The 24,616-nt window shown below is 43.4% G+C and overlaps 1 protein-coding gene across 4 annotated transcripts in view; it reads left to right on the forward strand.

Annotated features, from left to right (window-relative positions):
• Positions 1-378: 378 nt before the first annotated feature.
• Positions 379-24,616, forward strand: part of oxr1a (oxidation resistance 1a) — a 64,335-nt gene continuing 40,097 nt past the window's right edge. For 2 of the 4 annotated variants that reach the window (XM_083990171.1, XM_083990170.1), the window contains exons 1-2: positions 379-800; positions 17,004-17,086. In XM_083990171.1, the coding sequence (XP_083846297.1) occupies positions 605-800; positions 17,004-17,086 (279 nt within the window). In that variant the 5' untranslated portion in view covers positions 379-604. Of the gene's footprint in view, positions 801-7,812; positions 7,884-17,003; positions 17,087-24,616 lie in introns of those variants that run through there. The other 2 variants (XM_083990169.1, XM_083990172.1) reach the window with 2 other exon arrangements.

The raw sequence follows: 24,616 nt of genomic DNA on the forward strand, positions 1-24,616 counted from the left end.
TAAGTGATTATGAAAACACTTGCTATAGTTAAGATCTTATTTATGTCTTAAAAAACACAAAGAAACCATTCACAGACATCTTTCAACACAAACAGGCAGTGTTCAGTCCTGTTGCCATGATAATAACTTAATTAAACCAGTATTTGCTTAACCAAAAATATTCCTACTTGCTTTTTATCAAAAAGTTGTTTTGTGTTTCTCTCTGCCTTGGACTTTGTACAGTGAGTAGGCTAATGGGGCAGTAGGTTGCAGAACACACACACACACACACACACACACACACACACACACACACACACACACACACACACACACACACACACACACACACACACACACACACACCACCCTGTTGCCTGTAACTGCGTTGCACAGCTTGACTCCACTAGGGGCAAAAAAAAAAAAAAAAAAAGAGTTGGCAGTTGTTGACGTATTTCAAATAGTTCCTGTTTAGGAATGTGTAGAGTGTCGGAGGCTTTTCACACCACGAGTTTGAGTCTTGACACTTGGAGGCAACTCTGCGCTATGAGCAGCGCTTTAAACGCGTCGTGAGTCGTACTGTAGCTACAGTAATCTAGGCTGAGCTTGTGTGCAGCAGTGTACTATGGACTACTTGTTTTCTATCACGGGCAGCGGCGCCAGAGTTGTCAGAGACGCAATCTCTCAGAGACTGTGGCCCGGGTCCGGACAGGAGAGTGTTGAAGCTCAGCCGTACCACGCTGGGACGACGACAACAACAACAACAGTAACAACAACATCACACCACCACCACTACAGTATCCCCGTCCTCTCCAAAACAGGTCAGTGGGACACTCAGTCGGTCCATTCAGACAACTTCAACTATAGAGAAACCAAACCTGCAACTTGTGCTTCCCTGCAGCGCGTGGTGCCAAAGTCCCTCTGAAAAAGTCTCATTTTAGTGTTTATTAGTCCCTTTATAAAACTTTTATACATGATAGAACAAAGGTTAATACGTAGGCAGACATTTAAAGCGTCACTCTTAATATCGGCTCGGGTTTATTCATCAAGCATTTCTTCTTTCGGTATCATTCAAACTGTTAGTTTGGGTTTGCTCGTTTTCCTCTCGCAGCCCTCTGACACTGAAATGCGCCACGTACATCGTTTTTGAGCTGCCCGACAAGATAAAAGTAAATGTTAATGCAAGGTAAATGCAGCATTATTGTAAAATTGCTTTAAATCCGCGAATTTTAAAAGAAAAGAAAAGAAAACAACAAATGACATTTTAACGCGCGAATTATAAACAAAGTTTGCAGCTCTCCAACACATGCTGCTGCTGCTTCTGCTGCTGCTGCTGCTGCTGCTGTCAGCAAAAAGCATTGACAGCTCAAATAGTGACATTTCTTACGTTTCCTTTTGGGTGTTTTGAAAACATAAAACATGAGGGTGTGTCATGTGACCCAGCTTCACAACAACTAGGTAAACAACAGATCAAAGATAACAGATAATAAGCTACATTTCCTACTAAGATAAAGGCGAGAAGAGTTACATGAAGCAAACTGCATCACAAGCCCCCTGTTTTGTTTTTGTTTTGTTTTTACACAGGGCTTACATAAATCACATAGAATATGTGTCAGATCAATACATTAGGGTTGAACAGGGAAGGAACAAATACATTATGCAACACTTAACGGTTGCACACACATGTTGAAGAAGACTTCCTCGTCAGTGCAGTCACAGGACTGAGGATCCTAACGCATGCTACCGTGCCTGATGTCCTATTTTTTGCGCTGCTTCTAAGTCGTAACAAATCAGTTATACTCGTGTCCTCAGTCCCTGCTCCCTGCCCGTCCAGCTTGTTGTGAGGGGGACGCACTGCCTGTAACAACTGAGCCATCCCAAATATTTCAGATCAGAAGGCAGTGCATGCTTAAAACCATCCAGCCAGTGAGTGAGCAAGTATGTCCTCAAGGCTTTTCACATCGGGGAGTATCTCCATGTTAATGAAAATTGGATTTTATTTTTTTCCCCCCTCTCTGCTTTGCCTCTCACACATAATTTATTATGAGACCCATCAGTGGCTTCTCTGACTTTGAATTAAATGCAGAGAAATGTACTGTAGTGCCGTTGGAATGAAAAAGCACATACGGATCTGAGCTCTTGGCCACATGCTCCACCGATATATCACACAGGATGCCGTGCACTATTAGTTTGCTTTAATAGGTTGTTCTGAAAACACGGTGAAAGTTGCAGTGTGAGGACACACTCTCTCACCCATGCCCTGGTTTAATGTACAGGGGGGTGGGCTGGGGTTTGCAGCTCATGCAGAGTCATCAGGCTCCAGAGCTCGGCAAGGCTGCAGGTTAATTGTTCGATCTAATTAGGACAAAGATTAATCAGATGCATGCTCTGCCGCTCTTGAAACGCCACACGGATGGCAGTGGGGTTCATTAGCAGTCCCTGTGTCTCTCTCCTCCAGCGGCAGCAGCAGAGTGGACCGCGGGGGCGGCTCGTGTCTGCAGGCTACTGCCCCACTCAGGGGGCCGAAAGAATGAGACTAACTAGACGTGGAGTCAGGTAGTGGAAGTGAGGAGAGAGGAGGGTTACTGTAGAGACGAGGGTGGTCACAGAAGTGGCGAACGAACCATGAGTGGGCAGTGCGCTTACTTAAGAGGGGGATGACAGATAAAGCGCCCGGTTGCACTGTTCACCCTGCACCCCGGGCAATCAACTTTGTTGTCCCCTCTCTTGGCTGCAGCCTCTGTTTGAGGAATGGAGCAGCTCTTCTGTGAACTCACAGTAACTGCAGACGGAGGCGTTTTTGCGCCCAGAAAACTGTGAACCTCATATTTCATAAGTAGTTAAATAAAGCTTAGGGTTTATTGCTCAGTCCCTGAATAAAAAGTCTATATTAGTGATGGTTTAGCCTGGAAAATTAAAGAGGCCTTCCCCACCAGGGAGGGCCATCACTGAGCTGTGGCCGGGACTGCAGATGACTCTGTTTGACGACCAGTTAACACATGAGACAAGTTCCTCATGTAAGTCATGTGATGCCACCTGAGTCAGCAGATCTTAGATTGGGGCTGCAGTTAATGAGTGTTCCCATTATCAATTAATCCGCCACTTATCTGCTCAGTTAATTGTTGAATTGTTTGGTCTGTAACATATCAAGATGTCTGAAGGTTGCCAGCACTGTCATTGTCTTTTTTTCTTTCTTTTTTTTTGATGGTCACATCCTGTTATTATTGCACCAGAATAGTATTAACTAGCCCTGAGGCAAACCACTGCAAAGTTTGCATTAAAGTCTTAAAGAGTTTGTTAAGGAGCCTTCGGGCTCTGTCTGATTACACGGTGAGACAGCCCTGAGGGTCCACAGACTCATCAGGAATGCATGTCGAGGTTGTGAGTTCATACGGGTGGTCAGTGGAACAAAGAGGTCGTCGCTCTGCAAAATTTGCTTCAGATGCATCATGATTAATAACGGCAACATGCAGAATTGTTACGTGAGGCCTGTTTTGGTGCTTGCTTCATCTTAATGTCACACAGAGATTAAGAAGTAGCATTACAGACCAAGTGGTAGGATTTATGATGTTTGCAGTGTCAACACAGAATTGCCACACTTACAGCCATTGAAAAGAAATGCTAAAGCACAGCATGTCCCTGCAGATCATCCCTCAATCATCCTGTCTCAGATGTAATCAGCAGCATGTGACTTTTCTTTCAGAACACCAGTTTAACAGATACAGTTGTGTGTGTGTGTGTGTGTTCCTGTGAAGTACTTTTCTTTCTTCAGAGTTGATTACCGAGCCGTGTGAAGACAGTATATTCTACTTTCACATGAGATGGACACATGGGTAATTTGCTTTTTTATTTGAAATCCCTGGAACTGCTTTTTCATCTATTATATATTCTTACTGTGTCTATACTGCTCCAGATTTCTAAAGCAGATTCGACACAAGGTTCTGAAGTTTTAAGATGTATCGATGAAATCTCCAATGGGGAGGGGAAACTTGCTGGCAAATAGACAAAGTCCAAGTGAGTTGTTGGTTTAAACTCAAGAAATGCATTACCAACTATTTTCTAAAGGGAGAAGTTTAATATCAATCAAATTTCACTTAAGCATCCTCTCTCCATAATGATTAAATTTAGGTCGATAAAAAGCCGGTTCATTTCAAATGGCATAGGCAAAAGTAGTAAAAATCCAGTTGTTATTTGACCTCTACTTCTGAGTATTGAGCAATGGATCATTGATCAAATTTGCAGATGTATTAAGATTATGATCCCTAAACTGTAATATTTCATGTAGATGTATCCAACAAGAAAAAAGCAAAGATTTAGAGAGGGTCAGCTGGGGGGAAAAAATGGATTAGTTATAGAAAATGCTTTTGCTGTCCAGCCTCGTCTTTGTTAATTGACTTGTGACCCTTCAGATTTGTCTTGTGACCCCTTTCTGGAGCTCCTTCGGGTTTCCACTGGCCCTGGCCTCATTACCTGGGAATCTGTCCTTTCCTTGCCCTTGTTAGGCTCTGCAATACATACACAGATTGTGTGGCCATGCTCTTTATTAGTAGCAGATGATTCACCAATGCCACGGCGCAAAGAGCGGCTTTGTCCTCCTGACATTGAACCCCTCTCTGCATCTCTAAGTTCCCTCTGTCCCCAGGGTGCTCACGTATTTGTCAGCGTTCACGTTCACCCCAAAGGCTGACACCAACTCCGCCGCAATTATCAGCATGATTCAGTAAGTGCAATCTGCTGCTGCTCTCGGAGCTGTAATGGTTTGATTTTAATCACCTTAATTTCCAAAAAGACCTTGAGCAGTTTGTATCAGCATGTCACTTGGCCTGCATGCCATTAGGAGGATCTGTTATGGCTCTGTCAAAGGGAACATAAGTGGCAGGAGTCCCAGCGGGATCGCCGGACCACAACTCCGTACACCTGCTTTGCTCATACAAGAACTGTGCTCAGGGTCTGAACTTATGACTGTTCCCTGACTTTTCAAGGCTGTTTTGCCCACACAACCTGATCAATTGCCTGTACTGAAACCATATCTTTCTCCAAGGACTTTGTCAACACAACGATGACAGTCTGTCCTGCTGAGAGGATGATGTATCTCCTGTAAGGAAAACCAGAAAGGAGGTCACTTAAGAGATAAAAACAAATCAAAGTGAAAATAGAGACCTAAAGGCTAAACTTGGCAGCAACAATTTGACGTCTGTATCACGACAAAAGGACAGCTCAGACATTATGGCATTCACGCAGGCATTCATATGGCCAATAAGCTTAAATGTGTTGTATAATGTATGCCCCGAGTTCTCAGATACTTCAACAGCAGATGTTTGAAAGAGCCCAGATGACGGGCACAAACGCTGAGCACTGTTGAAGTTAACAGGAAGGTAATTAAAGACCTGTTCTGAGTGACTCAACGGCAGCTTTAGCATCTTCATCACTTCAGCTGAAAAGAGCACTCAGCCTCCGGAAACCTGCAGATTCCACACACCTTCGGTAGAAAACTCCCTCCTTATGAAAACACCAGAGATAAAACCATAGACTGCACGGACGTGACGTCAGATAGACTTTTCTAAAGAGATGCTTTCAAGCGTTCGCTCTGGATGAACCGTCCACTTCACATTCATAGTTTTTCTTTTCTGCCTTTTTGAAGCTGTTATTTTTAGTACGGTTGTGTTCATAATGACAGAAAAGGCAGTTCTCTCATTTATTGACTCGGGGTCAGAGAAGTTTTTATGATGAGGAATGAATCTATGGGCAACATGAGTGCGAGTGAGGCACCCATTTAGACATCATTTAGTCTAATGAGCCAAGGATCAAAGTTTATTTCATGAAACGATTGTGCTAGAAGAGTAAACTCCTTTTCACTGCTTTAAAAAACACTATGACCTGCCAGTATCAGGCTTTTGTTGGCAATGGAAAAGGCCAATGTCAACATTGACACCCAGGTCAAGTGATTGCGCAGTCATGGGGCTACTTTGGTTTAAAAAAACAAACCAACCAGATATTATTGCGAAGAAGATGAGTGGCCATTTTCTTTCCTGTCAGCTGAGTCTCTTGTTTATCCTCTTGGCACAAGACTAGAAGGCCTCAGTTGAACTCGGTATGTATGACTTTTGTGTGTGAATTCAGACACTGGTGGTCAGTGCAAGGCTGAAGTCACAACACCACATAGTTTGTCTGAGAATAATGTCTTGAACGAGGTCAGTCCTCATTTGTTCATCTGTGAAGGTTTGTTTGTTTTGGCCTGTGGTTTTTAATTCTGTTGTTCAGTCTTTTGACCACATCAAACTACAGTCTGTGGGAAATGGAAATTAGGAGGGGAAATGTCCCAGTTTTACCCCGATGAGTTATTATTCTATTCTTTCCTAGACTAATATAATACATTTTAAACATTTGGCTCCAAAAACTGTTTGCAAGATGAGTTTTGTTTCATTGCTGAGGAGGGACACAGTTCATCAAGTTGTCAAATCTGATCCTCCTGTGTGTGTGTGTCTGTGTAATAGTTAGTCAAGCAGATGGATTTGAGGAGATGCTGTCATCAGTTTTTCCTCTGGACCTCGGCAGAACCGTCTGGATTCATGGAAAATCAGCTGTCTCTGCTGGTGATTCAGACTCTATTACTGTACTGGTTGGCCATTACAGACTGTGGTTAGACAGGAGGTGCGGTTTGTGGAGCATTTTTTCATTACTCACAGATTTCCCAGCTTCCCCTTCATACATTAGTGGGACTTCTCAAGCATTATAGAGGTGCGCAATTACAATTGAAGGGTCAGCATTCAAAATGTTACCATTGTTATCAGTCCAGTGTACCATTGTATCAAAGAAAAATGTAGTCAAAAAGGCAAAATAGGACAATTCAGTGTGTAATATTATTATATACTATTGGTGTGTGACACCATAAAGGAACAGTATTTTGTCTTAGTTAAAGTTGGCTAATATTATTCAATGTAAGATCCTAATTAACCTGCGGTAGCTAATGTTAACAAATGTTAACAAGCGTTGCTATAGGTTGATTTCCCAGGCTCTTGTTCGCACAGTGACAGTCTTGCCTGAATATAGCTCTTAAGTAAATGTACTTTACTTTAGTTCCCCTAACTGTTTGTCCAACTCTCTTATCCTTGTACCTGCATTTGTCCTGTACCGCACTAAAGCCTGTTCAGATCTTGATTCCTGAACAGGAGTCTTTGCTTTTGGGTCAATAAGAAGATCTGATAATGCAGAGTTTGTGTTTCTCATAGCTGAGCTCATCACTTCTCCTGCTATTGATTAGATGTGTAACCTGAGAGGTTAGTGTTGCCGCTGAGATGAGATGCAGAGTGCCAGGGCTCCGGGAGGCGACGTAAACCAATAAAGATGCGCTTTTGTGCCATAAAGGCTGGATAACACGAGGTCTGCTTGCTTATGCCAACCCTGCACCATTTTCTACCATCTGCTCTCAACCATGAGCTTTCCCCTCGAGGCAGTCCAAACATTATTTCATTAATTAGGGGTGATTACATAATAATAATGAATGGACACTGGTCATTAATGCCCCTTTGCAGATCATCACACACAAGTTCAGCCACTGTGTTGCATTACTGTCATGGCCAGGATGGATCACAGCGTTGTTATGGAAGCTACAGCAAGCATACATTATGTATATGTATCATCGCTATCGATCTAGCCAGTGCAGCCGTACCATTCATCATGCCCTCTTTCCCCCCCCAACAACACAGACACACACACACACACACACACGCACACACACACACACACACACCCTCCCACTCCAAACTTTGACTTGGAAAGAAATATTGCTCAAAGTGCAATAACCCTAACGCCAGAGTTTGGATGAATCACAGTGTGATTAGTGAGCCTGGAATCTGAATGCATGTGACAGTGGGGAGGAGGAGGACAGGATGTCTGGTGCTTAGGTAAGACCTCCACTTTTCATCTGCATGAGCTGTGGATCAAAGTAATTTCACTGCTACTGAGGAATAGATACAGTTATATTGAGGCAGATGGATACAGGACATTGTTTTATCAGGATCTACGTGTGGATATAGCCTATATCCAAATCATCCAGTGATGCATATTGAGTTTAATATTTGAATATTAACACCAGTGTGATGCCTGAGTTTCAGTACTGATGACAGAACAATGCTTTTCTTTTTTCTACAACTGGAGAAAATTAATCCTAGTGATATTTCTTTTGGTGCCACCATGAGGATAGCAATTTATTTTTACTGAAATGTCTGTGTATCTACCGTGGGATGGATTGCTACAAAAATGGTACAAACATTGCTTTCACTCCAAGTGAAAGCAATATGTTTTCTGTTTACTTCCTCTAATCTCATTTGCCTTTGGAATTACAGAACTGAGACTTATAGTGCCTGTGCACCACAGATTCACTTTTTTAAAACAGCTGCAGCCCCTTGTACTTTCAAAGAGGTACTAGTAAGTTTTGCTAATGCTACAGAGCCAACACAACCAACATCAGTCTGCTGGTTGTGTACTGATCGCGACGAGAGCAGCAGGTTAACAGTTAACCAGTTAGTTTGCCGTACAGTATGTTAACTTAGCTTAGCAAATGCAGAGACAGCTTGCCGGAAAACTGCCCTCGATGGGAACGCACATCAGCGGTTTTGCATGAATTTACCTCGAAAATAACTCTGTCTCATAACATTCCATTATTATCTCATAGCGTGGTGAATGTGCAGGTCACAACTTGTCCACGAGAGCGTTTTGGAGTTGTTGGATTGTGTATTTGATGAGTTTGATGAGGGGAAACCAAGAAATCCCACTAGCCTCCGTAGCGTAGCTCTGAGCAGCTCGCGGCTCTGCTCTGCCGTTCTAAAAATAGCTTGCACCGACAATTAAAGGTAACGAACCTACTGCTAAAATTATAGGGATTATGGCAATGGGCCAATTTGCCAACATGTTGAACTATCCCTTTAAGTAGCTGTAAAAACATGATAGAAATTGCAGCAAAACAAGAGTGTTGCTTTCCAGTCCTGCAGTCAGCACTTTGTAAGTAAAAAAATGGAGGCTGCAGTTGAGCTTGCACAATTTCCTATAGATTGGTAAGTAAACAGCTGTTAATGCTAATAATGGCCATGTAGCAATAGTGTGAAAACATTTAGTCACTCCTTTAAGATAGGCCCTTCATATCAATAACACAAATGTAAGAGAACTGACTAGTAATTAATGCATTGGTTTGCAAACCCCGGTATAGGTGGTTATGGTTAATATAACATTATAATTACTCTGTTTCATTCAGAATATGATTTCTCCACAAGATGAAACTGCCATTGTATTGACTCTTTCTTTTTTTTTCTTTTTTTTTAATAACACCCTTTTCCCTTCAAGTCTGCACCAGGTTCATCACTATGGAAACAGCCATGTACACTGTCGGCATATTAATTGAAATGAGTGTGTATGTGTGTTAACAACAGTGACGTTCCTCATAGTTCAGACTGGACTCCATTACCTAATGTGGAAAGAGAGTCGTGTCACAGTGTAAAGACTTTTTAAGCCACATTACCAGCAACACTACTACTGGAGTGTAATCAGCCGACATGGGGAGAGTGTTAATGAGAGGACAGGGCAGATCCAGAGCCTCCTGTTCAGGCTCGGACACGGACACACACACACACACACACTCGCTCGCACACACACACAAATCTGCAGTTCAGCAAAGTTTTCCTATAAAAGCTGAGTGGTGTATAGGCCGGTCCGAGGAGGCTGGCAGTGTAATACAGAGCTGAGTGGTGCTGAGAGTGTTGGCAAAGGGATGTTGCCTGTCACACTGTGTTCTCTGTGTTTAAGTTGACAGCTCCACTAGACCAATGCACTGTATATTCATTACAACAGAAAGACTGCAGCTTGTGCTATCACCATAGTAAAGTTATAAGAGCCCGTTTCTTCATACATACAGACAGTGTTGTGCCGGTTGCTCGTGTCGTCTGCTCAGTGGTATTCAAACAGGAATTATTGGGGCTATTGATTAAGAAATTTGACATTTGCTGTTGTTGGTATGATATATTGCTTTTTATCCTTCCAGCAATTTGAAATATGAGATATAATTAGAAGATCCATACGTGTAATTACTCCCCCAAAGGTTGGAGACATTTAAACTATTAAAAAAAGCGTGTGGCTGTAATGAATGAACTCATTATTTAAAACTAGTACAGCGTGCGTCTTCCCCTCCTTTCTCTAGCTGTCTCTCTTCGATATAAAAGCATGCTCTTTCTGATTTGTGACAACAGAGTATGATATTATCACGATAATTGTGTCTCGATACGATATTATTGCGATATTAAAAATATTGCCATATGCTGATATATTCCAGTTTATTAGCTTTTTTCAACTCCAAATGAAAACTTTGTTATTTGTTTTGTACTATTATATAATAAACTTATCAGTCTGTTCAGATCAATACTTGCCGTCCGTATATCGATACAATATTGCCATGTAAAATATCACGATACAACACTATATCAATTTTCCCCCCCATCATCACTGGACTCGTAGCTCTCTATCAAACTACTTAATTGTTTTCCCTTAAATGTTAATGTACCATACAGTAACTTATGATACATAATGGATAACTTCCTTGTGCACATGAGAAAGAGGCTCATGAAACTTGCAGCTCTACTTCAGCTGCAATAAAATTGTCATGTCCACCCTAATGACTCGGTGTCGAGACAACAGCACCGGCCGCTCGGCTTTAAAGCCCAGAGTTAGTTGCTATATGTGACAGTCAGCACTTTTTACTCCAGTTTTGTTTGTCTAAGCATTTCACTGCATACACTAGTGTCTTTTCACAGACTCTTGATTCAAAGTCAGAGGTAACAACTCTCCATCAATCCCTCTTCTCAGCCCAGCACTGTGTCCTCCGTGTCAAGACAAGTGCGTCGGCAGTATTATTTCCAGCTTTGCTTTTGGTAAAGCATCTTTTACTATATCCAGGTATCACTGTTGAACAATGTAGCTGGCATACACCTCCTGTCGGGATGTAGTAAATCTGGAGAGAGTGACAAATTGTTTATGGGGGAAAAAAACAGTATAGAGTGTCAAGGATGTTTTTGTCGTTGATATGCAGAGATACTGTTTCAGTTTAGATTTTCAGAGATTCATGTTCAGGCTTTTCTAGCACACGCATAATGCACATCATTCATTGAGACAGCATGACATAACATACTCAAAATGGCAGAATCCAGAGCTGTAGGGGGTGCAGAGGCTGCGCTGGAAAATGTTTAAAGAAATGGGCCTGTGGCCAGTGCCCATCTAGATAAAGTAAACGCACTCATCTCTGCCGAGCAGCACAGTGGAGAGACATTTCTAACGGAGGTGAGGCGAGGTCGCTAGTTATCTAATTTGTTGTTCAACCAACTAAAACAGCAGTTACCGCAGCCTATGCAATTTTACTGTTGTCATTTCCCATAAAGAACATTTTACTTGGCTCATTAATGGGCTGAATTACAACAACACTAGGTCAGCTGTGTGGGAGAAGCTGAAAGGCGCTGCTGTGTGTCAGGCAACAAAACAAAGGGCCGCCTCTCTCACCAGCCTGCGATGTAAACACAGTCACAAGAAGTCATGCTTATCTGAACAACTTAACAAAAACCCTGTGTTACAATGCACTGTCTCATGGCTGCACGGCACTGCAGAAAGGAGCACAGCAGGTGTCAGTGTGCGTCTGTGTGTTTGTGGTGAGAAGGCGAGGTTTGGGAGGAGGTCAGTCGACCTTAAAGTCAATACAAATGAGAGGAGACGCAAGTGATTTAGCTCAGGCTGCAGTAGGTTTAACTCACCTCTCTGCAGGTCCACGGTCTAATGTGCCTATGTGGGGGTCTGAGACATGGAAACTGTGATCACCCCCCCACTGAGTGACAAACTTGTGAAGCTTTTTGAGGACAAAAGAAGGTTGTTCAGGTTCATTGCGTTGTGTTCAAAATTCCCAAAGATATACACATTGCTGATGTGAGTTTAAATGGGGACATTACTTTTTCTTTTTCCGATTCCTGTGGGTTTTATCGCTGAGTATGCACATTTATGGCAGCCGTGAAGGATCCGTTATGATAGTTACTCCATTCACAAAGATTTCATAATCTTCAGTGTACAAGTGCCTATTTGTGGATTCATTCCTTTGGCTTGGTCGGAGTGAGAAAACCGATGAAGAAGGCTGCGTTTTTTTTTTCTTTTTTAATCCGGTTCCGGTTTTAAACACAGAGAATGGTCTTGATTCATGACAAGAGCTGAATGCAAATGTTACTGTATTTGAGTCTGAAAACATTCTGTGTTCTGTACCAGCGCAATCTGTTGAGTATGAATCACAGCTTCTAAATATATATATATATATGTAGTTCTCCTTCACTTTGTGCACAGCCATGACAAACCGAAGCAGGCAGGGAATAGGAGAGTCAACAACTATCTGACTAACACTCCCTCATGGGTTTGATAGAATACACAAGCAGCCAATTTCCCTCTGCTCCCATGTTTTCCGTGCCTTCTGGCAACATGCAGCCCTCCCCAGATGTTATTTTTAGAAATCTCCCCCCCCCCCGAAACAGTAAGGGGAGGCAATAGCTCTGCGTCGTATAGCCACACTGAACAGGTGCTGCGCGGGACGAGTTGGAGAGCTGGAGACTTTCCTCAAAAGCTTGTGAGGGGGAGGACTGACATGATGGACACAATGACAGGAATCCCAGTGAAATATAATGCACATACCACCACCACCACTGTGTTTTATGAAGCGCCAGGAAGAAATAACAGTTACTGGATGCACATGGATGACATGAAACAATCGGGCTGTGGTTTCCCGTCAGTAGAGACAGGGCTTATTTAGAGCCAACAGATGCTCCTAGTGTCCTGCGGAGTGGGATGAAACCAGAGCCTTTGTTATGGAAGATGACCCGGTGCTGCGCTCCACTGTGTGTCTGGAGTGTGAATAAAATGCCCCACGTCTTGTGCCACCTTCCGCGGTGAGGTTTTATTTTAGACAAGTCACCGGCTCAGCATGCGCGAACAACCTTGCAGCTGCTAATGCAAATCTGCTATTCTATTCTACTTCACTTTCTTTCTTTCAGTCCGCCTGTTCTCTTCATATCTCACTGCGACTCCCTCCCTCTCTCCTTGTCATCCTCACCTCTGTATTATTTGAAAGTCTCAGGTCTTAGATCGCTCAGGTCTTATTATAGGTGGGGGGGGGGGGAATATGCTAAACAGGAAGTGACACAGAAAATATTTTGACGGAGAGACCGATAGTTGATGTAACATGGAGAACATTAATGCTAATTTCATAAACTGTGACAAAAAAAATTCTTCAGTGTCTTATTTATCATGACACAAATAAAATAAAACATAACCATACATGAGAACTCTGAGGCGAATGTCAAAGGCAGCTGCGATAACACTAGTTTAACAACCAGATTATGTTGAATATGCTTGTTACTCTTTTTTTTCATTTGGTGCTTTAAATATATCAAATTTACAAAAATTAAATTAAAGCTTTGACTTGACTCGGTTATCTGTGTTAATGGGAATTAGATTAAAACAAAAAAAAATCTAATCACTAAAATTTGCCTAAAACTAATACACAAACAGTCACTTCTGAAAATTATGATTAAAAATATTAATCAAAATTAACATAAGCATATGTCAAGCTGCTCACTTCAAGCTTAGCCAAAAGAAAACACTACACACATCTTTACTGTCTTAGCAATCCTGCATGTCACAGACTGGTCTGACACCTCTGCAGTTAAATTACAGACTCAGGTTACATGCAGTCTGCTACACTGGCATGACCTGCAATTAAACAGAGACACAGAGGATTATATTTCATAACAGGGAAGCATGGCATCACAGCGATGACATGTTGCCCCTAAATAGAAACTAACTAAGATGCCATCATCCACAATGCAGAGCTTCAATTTGTATTCTGTATCTGGGGATAATAATCGTTCCAACATTTTCATTTGGGTGCTGAATAATTGATTTTACACGCAATACAAGGCCTTGTCCAAGTTGACAAAATCTAATCATATAAGAAATGGGGGTGTTGATATTTAATGAAGTAGCCTACAGATATTCTGGAGATGACTATTAGGTCCTGTCCAAACTTGGTACACACAAAGTGATGTGGATAGATTAGGGTCGAGGGTCAAAAGATGTTTCTAAGGGTGTGTTCAGGCCTGGGTCATTTGAGGCAGTTGTTCTCTGAAACTTAAAATTTTCAGTTGAGACCTCTGTTGCATGGTTTTTGTTTTTCCCAGGTAAGCTCCTCCTCCTTCTGGGTAAAAGATTTCTGACCAATTAATGAACAGTTGGTTCACGCATGGGATTTGTTTACATCTTTGGACCGCTCGGGACTGTTACCTTGTGAACACAAACAACCCGAAAGAAAAATGCAACAATTGTATCGTTTTAGCCCGGTGAATCGGAAAAACAAAGCAAACGAGCCACATAATGGTCTGAATACACCCTGTAGGTGGAAGCATGCTCAAAAACCATTGTTTCCCTGAGCCATTAAATGAGGGGTCAGAACATAATCAGACAATAAATACAACAAGAGCTTGAAATAAATCAATTTTATTTTGTAAGCACAATTGCTAAAGCGGAAGTCATTCTGTGGGTGATCATTAGAAAGCAAAAGGGTTTCTAAACTAGCTGTTCCAAAACTAGGCTGCACCAGAGAGCCACGATAGAGACGTGATATGTGTGGAAAGGTTAACACTTCCAGGCAGTCTTTCCTGGAAGACGATTATCGTGCTGCACTAGGAAATGTTGCGTAGAGAATGAAGTACATGACTAAAGTCTACCGCCATGCTAGCAGCTTTTTTAGGTCATGCCAATGGGCAGTGGTGCAGAGAGCTAAATGTGAACATCAGCCTGTCATTCACATCCATGATGCTAACATGCTGCTAGTGATGTTACTAACCTGCTGGTGCATGTGTAATGCTTATCACGATCACCAACTCAGCGTAGCATGAGATCATGCTAATATCGACTAATAAACAAGAGAGCAGAGCTGTGTTGTCTAGTGTGGGCCGATAGGCCGCTGTCATCCAGAGAGAATTGGTTTCACAAAGTCACAAGCTTTATATATTTAGCAACTTTTCTGGCCTTGGTTCTTTATGCTTTATTCTTGTTAAAAAACAACATTTCACCTCCTCAGGCATCTAAAATCATTCATCAAATGAACAATGTAGAGGAATCAGTCTTTGGTTAAATCCTCATTGCTTCGAGACATAAAGGCAACCTGCGACAAGAGGTCGGATGAAGCTCTTTCTTTGTCGAGGGTCAAGAGCACACACAAAAAAGAGAGAGAACCAGTGAAGCAAAGAAATTAAAGCCACAGAAATGCAGACTTCAAACCAGAGGAGGAAAAGCAATGCAAAAAAGCGGCTTTATGCTAATATGGCAAAGGAATATTAAAGACAGATAGTGTAAGTGGGATGTTTCGGCATCAGTATTATGTCCAGACAGTGTCTACATTTCATGATCTTAACCCACAGTTTCATCTTTACCAGGCTGACATTTACACCTGAAGCAGCTCCCTCCCCTCTCACTTTCTGCCAGGCAGTCCTAGGCCCCAGAAATAGCAACACTGGTGTATGACTCATGGTTTGAGCCATCTGAGATGCCTGATGAGAGAGCAAATAAAGAGACTCATTAAGAATATAGGAGCAGCTACAGAAATAAGACTTGTAACTGGAGTTGTGTGAGAGCAGTGGGTCAATGTCCAACTCCAGGTCCGTCACCCAAACTTCGAATGACCTTCTGCAGTCAGCTGACGTCTTGGCTCACTCTTAAACCCCCGCCCCCATTCTTCGTTTTCTCAGCCCGAAGTCAAAGATTAAAGTCGGCCCCTTTTTTCCAGATCCTCTCAATCCCATGAGTCTCCTTCTGCTTTCTTTCATCTCCTGTCCTATCTTTTGCTTCTGTCTTTCATCCCGCTTGCTTCGATATTCCATCCACCCTCTTTCCTTCATCTTCATGCCTTCTCCCACTTTTACCCAGCCCCCCTCTTCCCTATCTCCCCCATGGGCCATGTCACCATACACCCTTCATTCCTTTGTCCTCTGCATCTATCTTTACCACTTCATAGCCTTTTGTTCTTGGATTTAAATTTCCAATTGGCAGCTTTGACCCTCTATTTTAATTCTCCCAACCATCCATCCTGGATCGTCACCTTTGACTTATCCACTCCTTTATCTTCCAGTATCTTTCAGCTCCTTTCTGAAAAAAGTAGTAATCTGTAAGGATGTGTAATCTGTTATAAAAAGTATCCCAAAACAACTGGAGCCACTATCTTTACTCTCACTTTACTCCTCCACTCTCTTCTTCAGCTGTCTCTTCCCCCCCATGCAACATCCCCTCATTACCCAACAACCAACTCCTAGCGCTGAACCCCCACCCCACCTCACCCCGCCTCCCCATCCCCATCCCCATCCCCTTCATCCACCACCCTCCAGTTCAGCCCCCACTTTCCCTCTGCTCCAGCACGCCCCCCTCTTCTCTTCTCAGCTGAATCCATCTTCCTCCTCTTCTCCTCCTCCTCCTCCTCTCGGGCTCGCATCCAGAGCGGCAGCAGCAGCAGCTAGTGCCCTGATGGAGGTCAGCCTGGTCTCTGTCTGCTGCCGTGAGAGGCAACAAGGGGAGGAAGGCAAGGTGAACTGCTGCTTTCAACAACGGCTGTCATTGCGCTGCACGGTGGGCTAGGAAGAAGGAAGCAGGGAGAGGAGAGAAGAGGAGAGGAGAGGCGAGCGAGTGAGAGAGGGGAGGACAGTGTGTTAGAGAGAGAGAGAGAGAGAAAGAGAGAGAGAGCGATAGCGGGAGAGTAGAAGCAGAGCAAGAAGGAGAGAGAGAGAGAGAGAGACAGAGAGAGAGAGAAAGTGGTCCGCCGCTCACAGCTCACATCGCTGGCTGGCTGGCTCGCTCACTGTTGACGAATGAGCTGTCTACCCACGGGGCTGGGAAACGGCAGCTTGTGACAAGCTGGGGAGAGAGGAACATGAATGTAATGCGTACCTTGCCTCGCTTGCTTTCAGATACCGGCCAGAAGAAGACTCCAGAGAAGAAGGATGGGAGGCGCATGTCGTTCCAGAGACCCAAAGGGACCATCGAATATTCTGTGAGTAACGCACTAAAAGCGAAACTGCTGTTTTCTGTGTTAATGTCATTACATGTTTGTTTGTTTTTTTGACGCTTCTCTGCTCCGGTGCTGCTGCTCTTGCTCCTGCTGCTGCTGCTGCTGCTGCTGGTGTTGGTGCTGCTTCTGTGTGTGTGTGTCTGTGCTGCTGCTGCTGCTGGTGGTGGTGGTTTGTGTAGCTCTCTCTATAGCTCCAGTAATATTTGAGCTGTAGCAGTTGTGTTTGTGTGTAGACAAGGCACGGTGTCGGACCACGCTTGGTATCTCATTAGCGAGGAGGGGAGAGAAGCATTTGGTGAATTTAGCCAGTGTGTAACACGTGTACCTCATTCTCAGAGTGTTTACATAAAGAAGGTAGTGTGTGTTTGCCTGTGAGCATGGTATAAGCTTGTAGAAAGCTTATATAGAAACAATGCATCCTCTGTTACTAAAGACTCCTCATGCATCAGCACAGCACTCAGCTCTGTATTGCATGTTGATGCATAAGGAAGAGGCAGAAACTGTACAGTATAGCGGCTGCATACGTCTCCTCCAGCTGGACCGGGGGGACGTCAGACAGGCAGGAGCTGCTGGCGGGGTGTCTATTTGTTTTTCCACTCGTTCTCCCTCTCTCTGTGCCGCGTATCGGCGAGCATTCCACCACAGAGCTCGCTGTGCTTGCGAATGACCTTCCAACTGCGTTGTCATTTCTATTGATTTAGCTGTTGTATGGGAGGAGGGGAGGGGAGGGGAGGGGGGGGGGGGGTTCAGAGAGAGAGAGAGAGGGCTCTGGTTCCCTGGCGTGAACTGAAAATGGAGCCCGTCTCTGCTGCTTTGCCATGGTTGTGTTCTTCAAATGACCCTCAAATCCAGCTGCAATCAGACTGCCTTTCTTGCCTCTCTCTCCGTGGCAACAGTGAGGAGTGGGATTTCTGTGGCTCTGCTCCGACCGTCTGCCTGACTGCCGGAGAGAGAGAGAGAGGAGATGAGGGGAGGAAGGAGGGAGAGAGGAAAGGAAGGAAGGAAGGCGAGGAGAGGAGAGGAGGAAGGGTCTGTGCTGTCACTGACGCCGTCTCTTCCCCAAACTCCTCTCCTTATCACCCCCCTCCTCCTCCTCTGTTTTTGACAGCTACTCTGCCACTGGATCTCTGTGGACACTTGCTTCCTCTACTGTTGATCTCACTGTGATTGCCCTCCTACCCCCTCCCCACCTCAAACACCTCAGCAACACTGACACCACCTCCCAACGTCCACCGCCTCCTCCCCGACCTGTCAGTTATCCCACCAGACCCGCTGATTGACAAGGCCCTTGTTTACTTCGTCAGGGCTCGAACTAGACCGTTACAACAGGATATTTGTCAGAGGCAAAGCACTGTGTCATGATATGAGCCCCGAAGAGTCAGCAGCAGGATGGATAGAATAGAAATGCTCATGGTTTAAAATAATTAAAATAAATAAATAAAAATCTAGGGATACATTTAGTATTTAGTTTCAGGGGAGAAAAAGATTAATATCTCAATTACACAGCATACCAATCCGGTTCTTGTCAGCCATCACTCTCTCTCCCTGTCTTCCCCCCTTATTACCCCCCCCCCCACACTAGATTGCTGATAGTGTGATGGATGGATCGAGCACTGCCAATGATTGTGTCCTGTAGCCTGACATGCTGCAACAGCACGTATAGCGATGGAGGCAAAGGCCGGCGAGAATATTTAAGGCGCTATAACCTCACCGCTCTCAGAGAGAGAGACACATGGCCGGCAGTGTCTGGGTGATTGAGAAGCAGCTCTATCTTAAACTCATCTCCTGCGCTGGGGGGACGGCCGGCGATGTTTCCTTATTTCGCTCTCCAGCAGATAAGTTTATAATCTATCGCCTAGCGCCCACAGGAAAGAGGGAGGGCTTCCTCTTATGCCACTTTATCAATACAATCTCCCTCCTTCTCCCTCCCTCCTCTCACTCCTCTACCTCACACACAGGCTTCTTTTTCTGTCCCTTTCTCTTTTTTTTCTTGCATTGAGAAATAACCTGAGCAGCTGCAAACCATCTGCCTGGACACTGATAACGCCGGTCCATTCAGCCAAGTCCAGCTATTGGCTGACCTGCATCCAATTAAAAAAGTGTTTGAAGTCTCTGGGAACAACAGAGATAGATGATGAGACAGAAAGACGTAGACGGAGAGGCAAAGAGCAGCACAGAGGTGAGCCATGATGGGAGTGGAGGGAGGGGAGAGGGAGAGGGAGGGACTGGCTCTTGTCTTTCCACAGTCGGAAAGAGAGAGAGAAGGGCAGCCAGTCAAAGTCAAACAAAATGAAGAAGTGAGAGAAGTGAGGGCCTCACAGATTTATCTCCAGACACATCAGCGTTGCCACACGGTGGACAGAGATGCTCTAGTTGAGCTGCTATTTTGGTTTTTTGCCTCAGCTCCAAGGACCAGCACAGTGTCCTGACTCTGACTAACAAATGGCTGCATTCGTAACTTGTGTGTTACTTTTGAAGCTTTGCTCTTATACTTTCTCTTGGTTATGATATGATAACATTGCTCTCCAACTAAGTAAGTTGTATTTTACCTTTGAACATTTTGGCTAATATGAAATCCGACTTGGTAAGAAAGAGGAACATGTAAGCAAGTTAAAGTCTAGGCAGATGGTCCTGGTGCGAAACTACAGATGTCCCCAATGATGATCTAATTCTGATCTGATGAATATATTTTAATGTCAGACAGGAGGACCGCATTGCAGAGAACACACAAACCCTGTTTCCAACACTTTCATAATATTAACTAACTTTGATTGGCAGTAGCTGATGACGTACTACCGGAGGTCTGGTTCGTCGTTTTAAAAATAAGAAGCTCTTAGCTGATTGTTTTGGACGCCACCCTTTTTATAAGATGAGAGAAGAGATATCTTTATTTTAGATATTGATTCATTAAAACCTGCTCATATCTGCTCTGACTGTCATCTGATCGGCACATGATATCCTGAGGTGAAAATTAAATTGCACTCCGAATTTAGTTCATAATCCCTTAGTCCATGTTTCCCATTAATTACCTCGACTGTTGCATCCTGCCACTGTCTAATTTGTCCCACCGCATACTGTGCTGATCATTAAGGGATTGCGGTTAAGCCAGATTGACATAGGATGAGGGCAGGGTAAAGTGTGGACAGGTGTGGGAGTCCTTCACTGGGAAGACAAATAAAAAAAAAACAAGCATGAAACTCTGGAGCTGTGTGTCAAGCATTTATTTTGTTTAAAACAATTCAAATATTTGTAGAGGAACACCTTTATTGTTTGATAATGATTAATTAAAGAAAGAGGCCACACCCGTCTGCTGAGAGTGAGTGTCACACAGGATCAACAGTCAGTTAACCTGACAACAACCTGTAAATGAATGAGGAACAGGAAGATTTGGTTGCAAAACAAAAAGAAGCAGCAGTTGTATGGAGTTATTTTAGGTATGTTAACAAACAAACAGGTATGTAATCATTCTCATATCTGCAAAGAATATGATAAATATGATTTTTTTTTTAATAACTTCCACAAAATCTCATCAGTTAACCTTAGGCGTTCAGGGTCCTCATAATGAGTAGAAAGCATGGTCAAAAACACTGCGATAACAGGTGTTGTGATAAACGGGAAGTATTCTTTATTGTTGAGTCATGTATAGTCAATGTTTGAACTCCCTTACCCATACTCTCGTTCAGTCTATTGCGGTGCTCTCAGCAGAAACGCCACAACAAAGCTCTCATTACATTTTGTATAGTGACACTAGAGAGAGCAGTTTTGAAGGGAAGCGCCGTCTAAATTCAAGTTTGTAGGCAGCAGAAGAAAGAAATTGAATTAAATTAGTATTCACAATGTTGCCATGATATGTATGTATATATGTGTGTGTGTGTGTGTGTGTGTGTGTGTGTGTGTGTGTGGCAGCTGGTCAAAGACTGTCAGATGGATTACAATGACATTTTATTCAGACATTCATGGATCCCTGAGGATGACTTCGGTGATGATACAGCCGTTCATCTATCACCACTCTAAGTTTATTATGAGTAGTTTAACATGAAATGTTTTTTCAGTGCTAATTGGCAAACATTGGTGGCACACATACTAACCACACACTAAACAGAGGCTTAGTGTGTTATTGTTAGCAGATTCAAAACTTGCAGAGCTTCTCGCTTGATTGCGCTTGTAGTTTTGACTCAATATCTTGAGAAGACAAACCATACAGGAAGTCCCTTGATGGAAAGTGTGATATAGGTCATTATGAGAATAATACCATTACAAATATCATCGACTAGTCAATGCACTGTTTTGTATTCACCAAATTTCTGTTACTTAATGCTACAGAAAAGAAATAACGCACTAAAATAGCCAACATATCTGCACAGTCAGTCTGTTCTGATCAGACCAGACAGTGTCAGTAGGAACCAGATGTGTCATGATTCCACCAGATGTGAACGAGGGAAGGCTCATGATGACAGAGTCATGATCAGTCAGTATCACCAGCCTGCTGGTTGAGTGGATCTCTGCTGGGCTAAAAGGAAGCACTATGGGCATTTGAGGACTCGCGGACGGTAGATGAGTCATACACCAAGCACCAGGTGTGTGTGTGTGTCTGTGTGTGTGTGTGTGTGTGTATGCTTGTGCACGCACACACAGAGAAACACACATCGACAGTCATCTTAACTCTGCACCCTCCTGACAATCAGTCACTCTGATTGCATTATTCACCACTGGGTAGGAGAGGGGATCCCACTGTTTCAGCTCTTTCACAGCTCTGGATGATGGAGAAATGATGGGATTGGAGGGGTGTGTGGATGGGGATGTTAAAAGTGATGGAGGAGAGAATAGAGGGGAATGCATGTGGAGAAGATGGGGGCTGATGGACGGGTGGCGTGATGGATAGAAGAGCTGAGTAATACATGGCTTTGATGTCAGCAGTTCACTCTGATACCTTTTTGGTCTGAGCTTTATTTAATGCAACGTGCTTCACTTCACTTACATGTTGGAGGGAGATTAAACTTTTTTAATTTTAGATTTTGCCGCACAAACATTCATTTGTTAGTCATCCAAACTACAAAATGACTTGGCTGTTACCTGGTAAACAGGCATCTCAAGCCAAAGTCTTTTGCCAAACATGTTTCTGAGGGAGGGAAATGCCAATCTGCATCACTCATTTAAAGAGTTAGCATGGATTGTGTGCTTTTTAGCGCTCAGAGTGAGAAGTCCGTCACTCAGTAAACAATCTTGTGTTGGCTGCCTGTATTTGGCAGCCAGATCGCCGCTGATTATTAATGGACACCTGATACAAGAGAATATTTTTTTTAAAAGTCAGAATCCTTCTTTTACACTACATCTCATGAAGGTTTTAATCACTTTAATAATAATCTTTAAACACCCAGAGCTGAGCATCTGCTCATCCTGTTGGTCTGTGGAACTGTTATTTAAGCTAACACTAGCTCAGCAGCCAAAAGACAGGACTAAGAGCTGTCGACTGGCTCCATTTAGATGATAACTTTAGGTGTAAGGCCCGAAAACAGTTTGTCATTGTCACCCTATAAGTGGAAAAATCTATTTATTAGTCCCATCTGATCCTTCTCAGACAGTCCTGGCTCATACACTGTCTGTGCCTTGACATCTCTGAGTCATAACGTACGTCTTTTTCTGCCTTGCTGGTTCTTGAATGTCGTTAGGTTTCTGTTTCGGCTGTCGAAGCTTGAAGCAAGAGGGTCACTCACAACCTGACCCAAGGAGCAATCCACAGGAGCTTGAAAGTGAGACGGGGCGGCGGTTCTCGCCCTGTGTCCCATGAAAAGGACAGAATAGCTTGGTTTTCTCCCCCCCCCCCCGTCAGTTATAGCGTGTTTAAATTTAGGTCTGTACACAATCAGCGAGGATATAGTTTGAACACAATACACATGCCATTGGGATAGTAACGACAAGCTCACCATGGCAACTCTCATGCTAAAGCTGGTCTTCATCCTTCATTATAAAAATGAGGAGCGATAGCTGCACTGATATGGCATTACGGGTGATTAAACCAAAGCCTGGAGTTTTTACTTCCAGTTTGGTGACGATGCAGTCGAATCATTGTGTTGATTTTGCAGTCGTTTAATTGGCTCTGCTTCCTGTTTTCCCATTTCCAACTGAGAATCGGAGGTAGCCTACAACCTATGAAACCTTTAAACACATATCTGCTTAATAGTCGAACCAAGAAGCCATGGCTCTGAGATTGCATCTATCTTACTTCCTTGGTTGACCTTTCGCAGTAGCACTCACAGATTTGCTCTCCTGTTCCACGTTTAATGTTCTTACCAAGATGTCAGCGGACTATTTAATGGAGCTATTAGTCTTTAGCCGTGCGTATGACTGCCCTTGTTGAAGCTGTAACGTCCACTCCTGTTCAACAAGGTGACCATTAGCTGGATGTCAGTCATTCTCAAGATGGCTGCCATCATCACGGCCTTCCCTCTGCCCTTCTCCTTGAAAGGAGGTTGATGTCACCCTAACAGGAAGAAGCTTAATTATTCATCCTCAGTTCTGGATGAATAATGGGTATTATTGATCCACGGGATAAGAAGATAGGGTCTACCTGTCATTAGTGGCTATGATCCTGATTGCGATTACTGTTTCTCCCCCCTCTCTCATTCTCCTGTCAATGTGTCAATAACAGGTCTTTATCAGTGGGTCTCATTTGCATGTCCCCTGTCCTCTGCCACTTAATCGAGTTAGAGATAGCTCCTGTTACAGTACGATCAATGGCTGCTTCTGAGATTTGGTGGGAGTCAAATGTACAGTACAGTGCGTGTCATTTTAGTGTCTCCTTGATTCTTCTGTGAGACTCCTTGTCTCGCTAATGCTCATTTAGATAATTAAGCTTAAAATGAATCATACTGTTATTACACTTGTTGGATGCCAAGACCATAGCGCACACTTCTGGCTTTGCCAATGTTTACTTCATTGAACACCAGATATTTTTATCCATATTGATTGGCTGAGCTCCTGATACAAGAACTACTGTACCAGTCAGAGCAGCAATTTGATACAGGAGCCAATAGCTGTCATAGGGTAAGGCAAAGCTTTCAACTATCTTATTTTTTGTAGAGCAAAAAAAAAAAAAAAAAGCAGAGGTTTTTCTACAATAGAAACCAACATGCAGTTGCAAATGTCCTGTAGACCTGAATGCCCCATAGGTTGGCTTTGTGCTGAGCAACAGAGGAGCTATAAAGCTAAAAATAAATAGGTCATGGATGAGATGGTAGCAAATAGCACCTAGGGAGAATCGATGCTCTGTGCTGAAGCCGCCTGGATGAAAGGCTCCGACACCGAAGGAACCATGCTGATCATTAACTCTTTATCTTCTCAACTAAAGTAAACAAGGGGGAAAAAACACATTGCATGCTTTAAAATAAGACTTAAATCTTGAAATGCTAGCCATGTACCAAGGACATTACACAAATGCTGAAAACTGGCGGTTGTAAATCCTTAGATGGACGGGATGATTGATGTTCAGTTATGACAGGCCACAGTAATAAT

Source organism: Trachurus trachurus (assembly GCF_905171665.1).
Source record: "Trachurus trachurus genome assembly, chromosome: 16".
NCBI classification, from domain to species: Eukaryota; Metazoa; Chordata; class Actinopteri; order Carangiformes; family Carangidae; genus Trachurus; species Trachurus trachurus.